The sequence below is a fragment of the Centruroides vittatus genome, unplaced genomic scaffold (genome assembly GCF_030686945.1).
Source record: "Centruroides vittatus isolate TY-2023 unplaced genomic scaffold, ASM3068694v2 contig_17, whole genome shotgun sequence".
In the NCBI taxonomy this organism is placed as follows: Eukaryota; Metazoa; Arthropoda; class Arachnida; order Scorpiones; family Buthidae; genus Centruroides; species Centruroides vittatus.
In genome coordinates this window covers 1,085,511-1,100,831 of record NW_027121033.1, presented here as the reverse complement: position 1 = coordinate 1,100,831, position 15,321 = coordinate 1,085,511, and the positions used below count along the sequence as shown (strand labels likewise).

The 15,321-nt window shown below is 34.0% G+C and overlaps 1 protein-coding gene across 1 annotated transcript in view; it reads right to left on the bottom strand.

Annotated features, from left to right (window-relative positions):
- Positions 1-331: 331 nt before the first annotated feature.
- The window catches only part of LOC136969095 (pikachurin-like), a 74,299-nt gene continuing 59,309 nt past the window's right edge, over positions 332-15,321 (bottom strand). The window contains exons 3-15 of the mRNA XM_067263199.1: positions 12,932-13,043; positions 7,727-8,055; positions 7,021-7,222; positions 6,810-6,954; positions 6,554-6,743; positions 4,511-4,636; positions 4,208-4,442; positions 3,914-4,142; positions 3,664-3,844; positions 3,516-3,594; positions 3,221-3,448; positions 1,317-1,420; positions 332-1,242 (exon numbers count right to left, since the gene is read on the bottom strand). Coding sequence (XP_067119300.1) covers positions 1,097-1,242; positions 1,317-1,420; positions 3,221-3,448; positions 3,516-3,594; positions 3,664-3,844; positions 3,914-4,142; positions 4,208-4,442; positions 4,511-4,636; positions 6,554-6,743; positions 6,810-6,954; positions 7,021-7,222; positions 7,727-8,055; positions 12,932-13,043 — 2,306 coding nt within the window. The 3' untranslated portion in view covers positions 332-1,096. The remainder of the gene's footprint in view (positions 1,243-1,316; positions 1,421-3,220; positions 3,449-3,515; positions 3,595-3,663; positions 3,845-3,913; positions 4,143-4,207; positions 4,443-4,510; positions 4,637-6,553; positions 6,744-6,809; positions 6,955-7,020; positions 7,223-7,726; positions 8,056-12,931; positions 13,044-15,321) is intronic.

Genomic DNA, 15,321 nt, shown 5'->3' with positions numbered 1-15,321 from the left:
TCAAAGTAATGCCGTTTATTAAAATTACTCGACTTAATCTGTACAAGGTTTTTATCTTGCATATATTTATAGACATTTAAAACCACTGAAGATGAAACTAGTTTTGACAGATTACAAAAAGAATCACAGTTACCAGATATAAAATGACTTATATAATTTTTTTTCCCTTTCGAGTGCATTTACAGTAGTGAAATTTGTCAAATTCAGTATACTGTGTTTGATTTGCGTGAATTTCTGGTATTAAACTCTAATCAACCATTCAAATACAATTTGTTTTTTGTTCCTATAATTCTATATTTATCTACACATACTATCTTAATTTTTTGGTTTTTATATATATATATATATTTTTTGTGTTTTTTTTTTTTTTGTGTATTTATATTATTATGATATGGCTATTTGTTTCCGATTTATCGAAAGAATTCGATAGTTTTTCCCTCCATAAATCTCACAAAATACAATAAAGGTTTCTCTATATAATACAATATTCTATATTCGGATTGGCAAATTGGTCATTGATAGTTTAAACTCCGCACCGGTGTTTAGATAGGTAAACGGGGAAAGTCGCTCTAGCTTTAGAATTGAAAACACTTGATTTCGAGGAGGAGACGAGCAAAAATTCAAAATAATACAAAATTGGTGCTTCTCGTGCAACACTTTTAATCCAAACGCCATTCGTAAGTTTGATAGAGTTGCGTTATTACGAGTGAGATTGCCAATTGCAACACGAGGCATCGTCATAATCTAAGGCTGGTTCCGTTAGCATATCCATAGAAATGAAAGTGTTCCTATTGACAAAACCATTACAAAATTGATATTGTTTTTTGGTACACGTGGCCAAAATTATTTCTGTAACAATCCCGCCGGATAACAGGAATATCCTCTTACACAAGTTGCTCAACATTGATTAGCAACATACTTTGCAATTTATGCTGTATAATACATCATCTAACTTTGTTATATATTATATATATATATATATAATATAATATATTTATATGTTTGTTTATTCAGTTTTTCTGTGATTTTTTTTTCAAGTTAATTTATTACAACAGGCACACAAATTACTGTTTGTGTATCTACATATGAGTTATCATTACATGCAGGGTAAGATGTTAATCCCAGTTTTTGCATGGGTGACTAGATGAATGTGGTAATCTTGCGAAAGCGTCAGGTTGGCCAGACAACCAATTAAACCCATGCGATAACGAAAGTTCTTCTCGGGTAATTCTTTCATTCCTCCTTTACGAGAAAAGAAAATAGTTTTTTATAGATACTTAAATTAAAAATTGATTAAAACAGTATCAGAAGGTTACCTAAATAGAGATTTTTATCCACATTTAATTGCGTTAGTGCACCAGAAGACATGCCAGTCACACTCGGTGTGCGATCCAGTTTAACTATAGTACTTTTTCCAGCCCTTTAAAGTAGAAATTAAGCTATTATTCACTTGCCTGTTAGTAAATGAAGTATTTTTTAAAGTTTTTATTAAATTTTTTTACAAAATTAATAAAAAAAATTATTAAAATTCAGAGTAATTTTTATGTTGTAATGTTACCTGTAACAAATTTTAAAATATTTAAATCAAAATAAAGTTTTCATGAGATAGAAATGACCTATTTGAAAATACCCTATTTGAAAAATGTAAGAACTGAAAAAACTTTCCAGATTCATAAATCTACAGGCTAGTTTATTGTTTTATTCATAACACAACATGCAAACTTCCATTCTTTAATCGAATTTCAAAAACTTAGCTAGTTATTCTATTGTATCTAATGTATAAAAACATTTTATGTATCTGCATACATTTTCAGTTGCCACTAATGTTTTCCTTCCACAGGAAATGTAAAAAGATACAAATTTATTTTTCTATACTAAACCAAATCTAAGAATTTTAGTGGAAAAAGTATTTTAACATCCAGTCTATCTTTCAGCATCCTGCATCATCCAACTGTAAGAAAAGATCCTAGAAGTTGGATGATGCTGTATGCTAAAAGATTTAGATCCTGTTTATTATAACAAACATCATTAATTATAACAAAAGATGCTAGAAGTTGGGTGATGGTGGATTATGGAAAGATAAACATGATTTAAAATACTTTTATCACTAAAGTATGATTTAATAAAGAAAAATAAATTTAGAGATTAAGAATTCAAGTCTGCTCTCCGGTTATTTCAGTACAATATCCAAAAATTGATTGCAGCTTCTAATGCACTTTAGATCAAACCCACGTTTGTTAAAATCACAAAAGCTCTCAGATCAATACAGTCTCATCGAACACGCAAAACATCTCGTACAGTGGCCATTACGAATAAACTTATTCAACGACCAGTACTCTGGTGACTAAGATGAATGCAACTACTTGTACAATTCTCTAAGTACAAACTTGAGTTCCTGATACTTTATAGGATTTATCGACTTGACCTAGAAATTTTTCTCCAAATGGGACACTTCACAGCATCAAATTACTTACGTTTTTCTTGATTTTCCTTTCTCTTCTCCGTTTTAAATTCACTTTTTGACTTAATTTATTTAGTTATTTTCCAATGCCAGAAAGTTATTCATATATGTTAGATGGAAAAAAGGGCTTTTTTTAAAAATATATATATATATTATTATCATCTTCCTGTAAAGAAAATTTTGAATTTATATTCAAGAAAATCTTAGTTTTTATGTAAATTCCCCAAAAAATATCGAAATAAATTCATTCCTTCCACTAAAAGAAAAATTATCCAAAAATAAAGGAGGGAAAAAATGCTATTTTTGATATTATTATTGAATTGGCATCATTCCAAGTCATCGAATTTGAATGCCACTTAGGGATGAGCCACTACCAAACTAAATATATTGTTTTTTATCAAGAGAAATTTAGTAAAATAATAGTCTGGCTTGTTACAAACGGTAATTCTAATCTGAAAGATAAATTTATCTTTCTCTGCGAACATTATTCTTTTGTTCTTTATTAAATACTACTCAAAATACCATTTTCCTAGCTGGAAGAGTTAGGAAAATTGCCGTTTTTACCCCCTCTAATTGAACCTCCACGTGAACTGTGCAATCACGAAAGTGAAAACGTAAACAATTGCAGTTTAAGGTCAAAGTTGTGCAATCTATACGAATAATTCACTTTTGTGGAGAACTTTTCTTAGTTTTTAATCCCACCACACCATAAAAACTCGTTTTACCAACAAACCACTCAAGATCACTTACAAAAATTACCTGTGCACTCGCAATTGATGCCACTTTCCATCATCTATCCTTGTATAATTGTTAACAATAACAGCTGCTCCCGATCCTAAATTATATTCTAATTGCAAATAACCGCTTGATATCCCTATTAAGAGATAATCACTCGATTCCTTCTCCATTTTGCCGATCCATAATATTACTCCATTCGAATCTAATGATTTGAATTGTAAGGAGAGATCAGTCTTGAAACCACGTATTCTACAAAGAAAAAACATGGCCTGAATTACTTAATTTAATTTTTTTTAATCTGAGAAACAGAACTCACCTCTTGATTATGTCCTTTTGCGTGTAGTGAAGATAGCTGTTGCCTGTAAACATTGGTTCTGCAATCATTTCTGATACTTTATAAGAATTTATCGTGTGGTCAGTTTTGAATATCGATAAACTACTTTGGTACGTGACTTGACGCATACCTTTTTGACAATTATTGCCCGAATAACCTAGACGACAATGGCACATATAGAAGTCTCCACTCGGTTGGCAGCTTCCGCCATTATAGCATGGCCTTTCTAAGCAAGGGTGCTGACAGTTAGCAACGTTTCTTCCACCTAACGCGTGCTCCAATAGTTTTATCTGACGTTTATTTATTACGAGCTGAACAGGAAGGAATTTTATTGCAAACAGCTTATCTGACAGCTCTACAAGCACGAAAATACACATTACCTTTTGAATACAACCCGTAAAAGACGTCGTGATGCCAGCCAACTGAGACACACGTAAAAGATTCGGTATCCCTCCAAGAAACATGCTAAGAGATAATGTCAGTTGGGTAAAGGCTCCGGGTGATAATGCTGTGATTGTTTGCTGCTGATCTACTTGTAGAGTGCCCAACCTTCCGGTTCTTGTAACGAAGATGATGTGCCAATCCATAAGCGTAATGGGCTCTCTACTCCTGTAGGAAACGTTTTAAATTTGAACGTTTTTACGTTTAAAAGTTCTTAATCTAATCATACGTACCTGGTAACAAGCGGTCCTGTGCCTAAATTAAACCTGAATTCGACGTAACCATCGACTAAGTTAATGGATACGAAATCACCGGTGCCATCCAACTTGTTGCCATTGTAGAAGATAGCACCATTTAAGTTATATGGTTTAAACACTATTTTCATCTCTAGGAATGAAGTAGCGGTGTCGTATAAGCCATCATATTGCAAGAAAGAATTATTGAAGAAAGGAACCATAACTTCTATAGCTAGAAAGAGAGAAAACAGGAGTTTAACGCGCAGGTTTGGTCTCCACTTCGAAGCCAGTTATGCTTACCAGTTTCGCAGATATCGCCCGTATAACCGAGAGCGCATACGCAGACACCCTCTTCGGGAGTGGTTGTGACGCATTTACCCCCGTTCAGACACGTGATTTGGCTGCAACCGTCGATGTTGCATTCTTCTGCAAGAGACAAAAGACATAACATCTTTACATGCCTATTTTCGGGTTATAATGTAATTTATTTAAAATATATAACATATTTAACGTATACAAAAGTAATTTTATATAAAAATGAATAGAAAAGATTTCACTTACACGATTAATTTTGTTAAAGTTGAAAAGTAGCACTTGAGGCCACCTCAATTCTTCTGAGGTGCATTGCCATTAATTGTCATATCCGGTATTCAAAAGCAAACATACACCTACAGAAATGTTCAAATTTGTAGAATGTCAAGTACTATCTATAGATTATTAAAATAAGAAATCTTGTTTTTTTCCATTCTTTCGAGTTTGATCTCGGTCGAAACGAAACAAGAATTTTAAATATGAAAAGATCCAAAAGAAATCTTTGCAAGGTTAAATAATTTAAAATGACGTCAAGTGAAATCTTTTCTTCTTTATCTTATTAAATGTATTTTTAATACTTTACCCTGTGTAAAAATAAATGTTTTCTTGCGATTAAAAGAAAAAAAAAAGTACCAAAGAAAAATGAAGGTATCCATTCCTTTCTGGCTTTCTAATATCTTACTAAACAATGCTTCTATTTGTGTACTGAGAAGAACATCGTAAAATTTAATTATTATTTATTGGAAGCTCATTGTTTTTAGTTAAATACTATGGTTCTGGATGATCCGAATCGAATCCAGGCGAGCAACTACTACGAATTTTTCATTGTGGGCCTTGTCTTGTATCGCCTAGGCTATATCGCCCCGTGGTAAAGTGTGATGTAATTGGCATGTAATAGTAGTGGTATGCGCTTGTAATAGGAATAATGCCTTCCAGGAGGTCTTTTAAGGGTAACTGGCCTCTAAAATCTGGAAAACCACGTGGCCAACTCATTGTGGGCCTAATGAATGTAAAAAATTGGCTCCGAGTAGCGGAAAGAGCCAAAAATAGAAAAAACAAATATTGCAAGAATAAGTAACTAAGAATTTAGTTTTCCTGTTTTTCAAATTTTCTTTCCGCTTCATTATTATTTTCATATAATTTAATCAAATTTTCAATAGTAAATCTCTAAGATGGTGAGGTAGGAAGCGAGACGAGCTTCCATCTAAACGGTCCGGGTTCGTGCTCGACTACAAGTGGCTCGCTCTAGCGACTAACGAAAGAAACAAATTTTTAAAAATTGTATGTAGAGAATTTCACAAATATATTCACGAAATTCCCTACGTATAATTTGAAAATTAGTTAATATATTAACGCAATTATTCCTGAATTAGTCTAGTTTTACTTCGTTAATGTAAAGCTGATGCTTTTGCAAACACTAGAACATCAAGAAACATGCTTTTAAACATGTAATATGTTCTAACGGTGCAGTAACTTTAAATTTAAAATATAATTATAAATAAAGATATGCCACTGCTTTGACTTAAGCAATGGCATATCTTTATGAATGCAAATATTACTAAATTGAGAGTAGAATAAATGGAGTTCTCTGTATCCATATTTTTTAACTGTTTTTTTTTTTTTTTTTTTTTTTTTTTTTTTTTTTTTTGTTAATTTGTTTAATAACACTATATATTTAACGCCTCGTGTCGAAATTTTATATTTCTTTACTGTAAAAACACTATAAAAAGTGTGTAGCGTCTTCAAATTTGTCTTTAAAACCATAACATATTCAACTCATCTGTACTGTCTCTAGTAATAGCTGAATGTTTCAACCTAAAACTGCAATATAACTAAATTCAACAGCATAAAACTCCCTATTTTGAAAGTAAAATTGTCATCTAAACACAGCTATTTACGGGATTAGCATGATATTGCAGTCTAGAAGCTATGTCAAATGATGGTTCTTCGCCATATTTGAAAATGCCGGCGATGCCAGAATTATAAAATCAATATAAACAGAGAAAAAAATGTCTTAAAAATGTGCCTTACCCACATCCAAACCGTCGATGATGTCTCCTTCCTTATTCAATTCGAAGTTGTAAACTTTGTCGTTAATTTTCATGTATCTAACGCATCCGTGAAATCCAATATTCGTGGATAAACGCTTTGATATGGAACTGATGTTGGAATATCCACCCAAATATAAGTTTTCTTCAAAAGAGATTTTTGAATACAGCCCCTAAATACACGAGCAACACGTTTATTGGACATAGATTTACGTAAAGTATTTATACACAATACATACCTGTGATTGTCCGTGTATCTGTTTACCATTGTTTAACTGCATCCAAGCATCCCATTTATCTCTATACAGAGTTAATTTATTCCACGAATGGAGGATAACGGGTTGGTTGCTCTGCACCACACCTTCCCCTCTTCCACAATCGAATCTTAGAAAATAAAAGTGAGCTGTGCAACTTTCTATACAATGGTTAAAGAGTTCTCAAAATTGCTACCTGAACTCCACAAATCCATTATTCAGTACAATTGCCATAAAATCTCCTTTAGAGTGGGTTTCCTGCCCGCTGTACAATAATATCCCATTGTAAGACTCCGGATGGAACTCCAAGATGATTAGTATGGACTTCTCTGCATTGTATAATCTGGGAAACGTCAAGTAGGACTGCGTGTGGAATTTGGGTTGATGGAATTTAGCATCTGTACGACATAAAAATAATTAAAAACTGATTTGTAATTAATAATAATGATGCTAAAGGATAAGAAACTTGGACGTTTTAATTAATATGGCATTCTTGTTAGCCATTATCTCTAAATAATTAGTTTTGCTATCGAAGATGAAGAAGGGGTACCTCGAGAAAGTAAAGAGGATGATATGCAACAAGGATAATATCTGAAATATTAAATTTTAATTAAGACAAAGATCATTAACACAGTTATTAATCTTTCCTGTCTTGGAGAATTAATTTTTCTAAAAATTAACGAAACGTAAAGTTGAGAACTTTGACACTTGTCCATTTACATTTTGGTTTTTTGTCTTGGATTTTCGCATCAAGAGATGACGCTTTAAAAAAATTAGCAAACGGCACGGAGATAATACTTCAAAAATCAATTTTGAGCATTTATTAACACAGAAAACCCCTAATTTAAAAAAGATAATTACTTAAAGCCTTCTAATTCATCAGTAAACATACATTTAAATACCTTTTTCACAACGTTCTCCTTCTTTTCCTAATGGGCACCTGCACCGAGCCACTTCCGTTTCGGGATGCAAAATGCAAGCACCCCCATTTTCGCATTGGATATCGCACGTTTTCGTGCTCCTCTGGCTGGGTGGTGTCGTAACTGTCACAGTGTTCATGGGCTGTAGTATATCGGAAGAAGATTCGGACATCGGTACGGTGCTCTGTACGTAAGTCTCCGTATTCGGAAGCTGCAAACGCATTGAAGATGTCGATTGAAGTTGCATCTTGTTCCTTTTCTGTTTAGTGTTGTCGTAGATATCATAAAAGTTGTCTTGAATAAAGAAATATCTAGGAAGATACGCAAAAATACTGTGAAAATTTAGAAGAAAAAATAATTTTTAAATATTTTTTAATCTATAAACGCACTGTTCGAGGTACCTAGCGGTGTGCAATCTACACATTATCACGGGAGTTCTCACTTAAAAGAGACTAGAATGGCTTAGAATTAATTTCATATTTTGTGGGCTTTATGTTTTGTGAGCCCACAAGTTGGCTCAGTGGGTGCCATTTTGTATCCAACACAAGATATTTAAATTAAGCAGTCGTAACTTGCTTCTATAAAGATCATCCTTGCTTTTTCCATAACGAATTCTTAATATGCATAGCGTGACGTACAGATATTTAAGAAATTAACGAACTTTTAAAAGTGTCTTTCCTCATTTACATACGAGCAACATCTTGCAAATTTCACCTCCGGAGTTGTTTCAATAACTGCGTGTTAAGATCAATGGTGCGGAGCGTGCACACACAAAACACAGCCATTTAAGAAAAGCTTTCTAAAATAAACTACAATGTGTATCATAAATTTTAAATTATCTTTTATTCCCTTAGTATTTTAATTTCTTAAAAATGTTTGTTCTCCTCTTGTATTATTCCTCAATCTAAAATTCTTGAAATTTTCCAAGTTGACAGATGGGAAGATGCACCAAAGTTTTCTTAAGCTTCGAGAGAAATTTATTGGATATTTTTTTCTACTTGTCTAGTTTATTCTTCTGATTTTATATAAGATAAATATCCTTTCTTGTTTTCTTATACTGACTGCATCAATTATCAAATTAAAGTTTGTTCTATTATTGTTATTGTTCTGCTTCTTCGTACGGGTTCTCGTGCATCCATCATTCTTTCCATCCTCATCTTTTTTTCTCTCCAAATCTCATCATATCTGAAACTTTTCCACTCGTCCATCCCCAAGTTTATTGACATCCTTAGTTTTTCTAAACTGTTTTCGTATTGTTTCTTGCTCGTCTGGATTAATTATATGAAGAATTCCGCAATTTTACCCCAAATTTATAAATTAGAGGGCATGTAGATTTAAATTTACCAATATAAAATATCTCAGGAGACCACAGAAACCTGAGAAATTAATGAAAGACAATCAGATTCTTATATTAATCTGAAGGGCGCCTTGTGCAGGGCATGCATATACAAGGATAGGCATGAATTGAGATCCTTAACTTAAATAAAATACTCGAATAATGAAACGATTTAGCATATAGAACGGTAAAGTGACTTTTGGGCCAGATTATATATATATATATATATATATAAAGCAGAGCATTAGAAAAGAAACTTCATTTCACCATTCCTCGTCCACATTATTGGGTACAATTGCGGCTGGTAAAAACATTGCCCCATTCCCTTCAAATTATTTCAATTTATATTCAATCTTCTAAGTTACTGGATTAGATACAGAAAAGATCTGCTTTCTAGAATTACAGAAAACAATTGTTCCGTTCTTGTTTACTGTAACTCTAGAGGGTAACAAGGGCAAAGTTTATGATTCTTTAATAAATCCTCTTGTTGCAGCTCTTACTTTGGGTAAATATATTTCTTAAATTCTTTTGTTTGTCTTTTGTTCTATGCACTCACCTATTCCAGAATTCATACTCCGAATTTTAATTTTCTACAATACTTTCTCGTTGCAACGAAGAATTCTTGAGTGCATGAGCAACTTGTTGATCAATTAAAGTACTGTCACTTTGAGTCGGTAGCCATTTTGGATCGAAATTTCTGCAAAACAGCAGCAAACCTTGAAATTTTGGTCTCTTCAGGGCCCTTCTAACCATTTCCGATATTTTGTACTTTTAATTAATGTATGATTCTATACTTTGTTCCCCATATTTTCCCCCTTCTTCTTAAAATCGGGACCCTATGAGGGTGGCCCAAAAATCAGATAACCATTACTTCCTGCCTTACTCGAATAACGTATTTTTTAATATAAACTCTTCCCGACCTGTAGGCACTAAGATAGCCCTTTTGCAAGTTCATTATGGGTTCGGCCAGGTGGTGAGGAACGGGCACGCATGGTTTCAGGGCACCCTACAATTAATTAACGTCTCTTTTTACAGAAAAGGCGTGCTTAATCGTCGTTAGCTTCTTAATTTTTTAATTGTCGATTAACTTAACCACACACCGGGCACTCGAGTGTCGTAGGGGTGCAGTTGTTTTTTTTTTTTTTATCTGTTAAAAATTCAATTTTGCCGCGAATTTCCGCGCTCGCTTCGAACGTAACGGGTGTAAAGTAACACAAACTTGCCGAGCGAACACACGTCTGCATTGAATTTACACGATCGGGACACTTATACGCGTTCCCCCCTCTAAGTGGTCACGTGGTCGCGAAGAGGGTGGTCGCGAAGAGGATGCACGCTGCGTAAAAGCAGGGAAAGAAGATGAGATGCATCTTATCGATCAAGCGGGTCCCAAACACACACACTCCTTCAAGCGAATAAGCCATTTCATCCGAGAAATTCGAAAATATTGATTGCTGTATGGATGAGCTATCATCCGTTTACATCCCCCTTTCGTTCACACTCGCCCCTTAAACGTGGGGGAGGGGAAATAAATTAAACTCGAATCAAAAGCGTTTTTGCCATTGCTTCTATTGTTACGTTCCATATACGACTCGATTTTTAATTTAGAAACGGGATTGTGACGGTAGGATGGCTTGCAATACGAGAAAATCCTTGTCTACTTGGTGTTTAGAAAAGTACTATTTGCCCACGTTTGGAGCGTAGTTTAGAGAATTTGCTAAGAAAACTCTAGGTAGACGCGTACGGAAATAAAATTACACTAGAATTTTAAAATTTGGTTTAAAATTTTAAAAAATATTTGACTAAATATGGCTTGAGCCACTCTTACTCTTACAGGTTCTTGTTTTAGTTCGTATCAAATTATTAAAATTTCCATATTTTCTACTACTTTTAAAGAATTATTTTATTCAAAACAAATATTCAGATATTTTTAAGTACACTAGTCCAATCTCCTACCTTTCCGAAAAACGGCCATCTTTTCTTAAACGGTGGCCATTTTTTCGGAAACATTTCTCTTTGAAAATAATACAAAATAAATGTCCTAAACAACTGTTAATTTTTATGTTTCCGACAGTGTCCGTTGTTAACAGGTTTAGCTACAATCGATTCTAAAGCAAACCTAAAATTTTTTGTAGTGGAGGAAGCGTTGGCACACGGTTAATTTACATAATTTCAAATCGCTTATCCACCAGATAAACTCCAACAGACGGCCACCTTCAAACAACGACCATTCTTTAATATTTCCGTCGGTGTCCGTTGTTCAGAGGTTTGGTCGCAATTTACAACAAACCCAAGTTCCTTGCGATGGAGGAAGAAGATTCTTGAGCGTTGGCTCAAGGTTAATTTACATAATTAGAACTTGTTGCTTTGACGAAAGATATGTCTGGATGTCTGTACACCCTAAATCAATCTTCTGCATTATTACCCGTAAATTTTACTTCACAAGTCACACAATTGTGCAATATTTTACTGCTAAAGATTCCAAAAAAAATGAATTATTTCCGGTCAGAACAGATAATTTTCCAGCCATTCCAAGTTAATGCTCGTCACATCGAAACGTAGCGTATTGGAAATGGAGGTCGAGAGAACGCACGAGCAGTGATGAATGTTGAACTGGATGGTGGGATGTGAGACGAGTGAGAAATTATGTGTAAAGTTTGGTAGTTATCGTTGAGGAATCACAGAACTGGATAGATTGCTGGTGCCAATGAAAGTTGCCTGGTGAGAATGGAAATTAGCTTTCAGGATGCAATAATTTAAAAAGTTATTGCATATTCACCAATAAAAATCAGCTTAAAATGACGAGAAAGAGGGCGAAGTCGGCGATGATCACTGGCAAAGTATGATTTATCATCAGTATGGCACGTGGTGAGCATGAGACGATCTGTTTTGTGCTCTTGGTTTGGAGTTAGTTTTCTTCTCTCCCTCCTCGCAGTCATCAGACGAGAAAACGATAGAATGAAATAAATGCAACCTGCAGCACAAATGTCAGTGGTCCTTCATGAAACGTCCGTGGTATTAAGGACGTTTCATGAAGGGCAAGTTCGTGGATGGATGGATTGGATAAGGCAAGGCAACGCGTGGACCATCTGACAAGGAAGGTAGACTTTATATGGGAAAACTGGCCCCTATTTAGGTGTTAGACACGTGAATGAAACACGAAAATATCTAGCAAACAGGTGCGCTTTTATTTATTCACTCGGGCGCTGGTGAGCTCTTGTGTTAGAAGTAACAGATGATAAATTGTTAATAAAGTAGTAAATAGCATTTTTAAGATGTGTGTTCAGGTAAACAATAAATGATTTGTAGTGTATCAAGGGAATGATGATGATAAAAGACGATATGTCACTCGAGACTAATGCCAAGTGTTTATGTCGGTATAATATTTACCCAAGTAAACATCTATTTTCTTACTTCAAGCTATTCAAGTAATTATTTATGTCCGTATTACACAGTGTCTTTTATCTGTTTCACTTTTAATGTCGTGTCAACTGAATAAGGTTGGCAGGTTTTGGCGATTTTGAGGTGTTTAAGTTAGAAACTTCAAGAAAATTCGCGAAGTAAGGTAAAGAATTTACAGAAAGAACTGTGTAAAATGGACTGGTACGGTACTCGTTTAGGCAGGTTCCGTTTTGGACAGGTTTTACTGTATACAATTCAATTACCTGATTTACGTGGTATCGAACCGTATGATATATAAGTTTCGAAATTGTGTCATACATCATTCCCTACGCCACTGACCCTATACATCACATAATACATAAGAACAGAATTTAGATAAATATGTTATCTAAATAAAATCAAAGGCGGGGGGTGCAACACTTGAAATGAAGCAGATAAAATGGGTGCTTTACCTATCTTTGTCGTTAAACATCTTCTTTGCTTTGAGTACTTCCGGTTTTGGTAGCTGCTCGACGTTATCATCATCATCATCGTCGTCATCCTCATCGTCATCGTCGTAATTTTCTGCAATTGAAAGTAATCTGTTAAACAATACGAAAATATTGATACAGTATTTCGTATATTGTGCCATTCCAGAGCCACATATTGATATTTATAAGAAGAAACTGGAGTGGTGTATGTTAGATGTGACATGAATTCTCGTGTATCGCTATCACAATATTAATATAAACAAGAATCACAAAGTTTTCGATCGAAAGCTGTCATACGTATATTGTTTTGCCAGTTTCTTGACAATAAAACATGACAAAACTCAGAAATAGATACAAGAAAACAATGTTGTGTTTCTTATCCAGCATCTTCCTCGTCTTTTCTTATGTAAGAAAAGATTCAATTTAACAAATCGATATATATATATTTTTTAAATATAATTAAAATTTGATTGCCTATTAAAGATTTCGTCTGTTAAAATAATTACAATGATATAAGTCAATTTAGGGGAGGAGGAGAAAAGTTTTGTGTATCAAATTGTTTCTGTTGCATTATTTCCAAGTCTATTATCTTTATGTGGAATATTTAATAAACTTTTTCATTATCTTAATTATTAAAAAATAAAATAGTTTAAACAGAAATTTTTGTTGAAGTCAGTCAGTTGAAAAGTTTAAAATTAAGATTTAAAAAAAAAAACAATTTTGTTTTTCTAATTTTGTATAGTTTTAAAGACAATTTTCTCTTTTAATTTAATTCGTCGCATGACTTACATCATAAAAATAATTACTAAAATGAACATGTTCAGTCTATAAAAGCATCTACACACTTACACATAATACTTCTACGCATCTAGCACCAACACGCATAGTTTATAACCTAAACACCTACGCGCACAACCTATAAATCTAAACACCTATACAATCTGCCAAACTATACACATAACCTGCACACATAAACACTTATATGTAAATCTGCACAACCTCACTACCTACATACACAACCTGTACACAAACAGCTATACGTACGACCTACACGACTATACACACACGATGTACACACCTAAACACCCACACACTTTTAGTTTAGTTTTTATGGTATATAATCCCTCGATACTGTTATCAAAAAATGTAAGAAAAAGGTTTGGTAAGATCAAAAAACCACAGAAATGCATGGAATAACCAAAAAGTTCTGACACCGCTCTTTTTTACGGTTGATGTGATATTGATAATAGAAAGCAATGCATATAAATGCTTCATTAGCATATTTTGACTATAAGAAAACATTTTATCTGAATAACAACACTTTGTTTACTTTAACAATAACGTCCCCCTTTAAGTGCACTAGTTGAATAAAACATTCACAAACAATTGCTTTAGTCATTCTTAAAATGGCCTCCTCTAACGTCTTCAAAATAAAAATAAATTTAAAATATCCCCCCTTTTTCTTCCTTATCCTCCTAATATAAAGATTAATTCGACAATAATTGATTTTACAATTGTAAAGGCCATTAAATCCTAATAAGAAGTTCTTCTACAACAATAAACATTTGAAATTAAAATTAACAATATTTTACGGTCAAACCTGTTAACAACGGCCACTTACGGGAACGTAAAAAGTGGCCATTGTATGCAGGATTTAATAATCGGATAGTCGGATCCCTGACAGCAGCCACCTGTAAACGGCGGTCATTTATCTCGGACTTTTCAAATGCACAAAAAATGACCTCCGAACAACGGCCGTATTTTTTGTGTTCTCCTCAATGGATGTCGTTCGGGGGTTCATTGGTCTGCTTATCCAATTGTACTGGAGTCGCTGAAATTAATAGTTACTACACAGGTTTCAAAGACAGACTAATTATTCGTTCTCACGCCCGATCTCACTCTCTCGCCACCTTATTTCACGTGGCCACCTCGGCAACAACGAAAAATCAAAACAAAAGACCAGTCACCCCTCAACTTACCAACGCACGCGTGGGAACACGGAGATGTCATGAATCGTATTGTTTTCTTTATGAACTACGTTTATATTCATGAATAGAGACAATACACAAAAATAAATCCTTAGTATGTTTGCCTTGGTCCTTTTTTTTTTTTTTTTTTGCTGTTGTTTTTAGGGTTCCTCTGAATTCGTGGGACCCTTAAGAGAAAGGTCGACACCTCGTTTATCTTTTTGGGTGCATCAAGGTGACAAGCAAGCAAGCCAGCCAATGACACAGTTCGTTTCATATAAAACAAACTATTTCGTTGGCTTGTTTACTTGTCTTCTTGTCATCTAGATGCACCTTTTGTTGTTCACGTGGCGTGAAAGGCGAAGACATAAATAATATATTACAGTACTGTCTTCTATTTGTGAC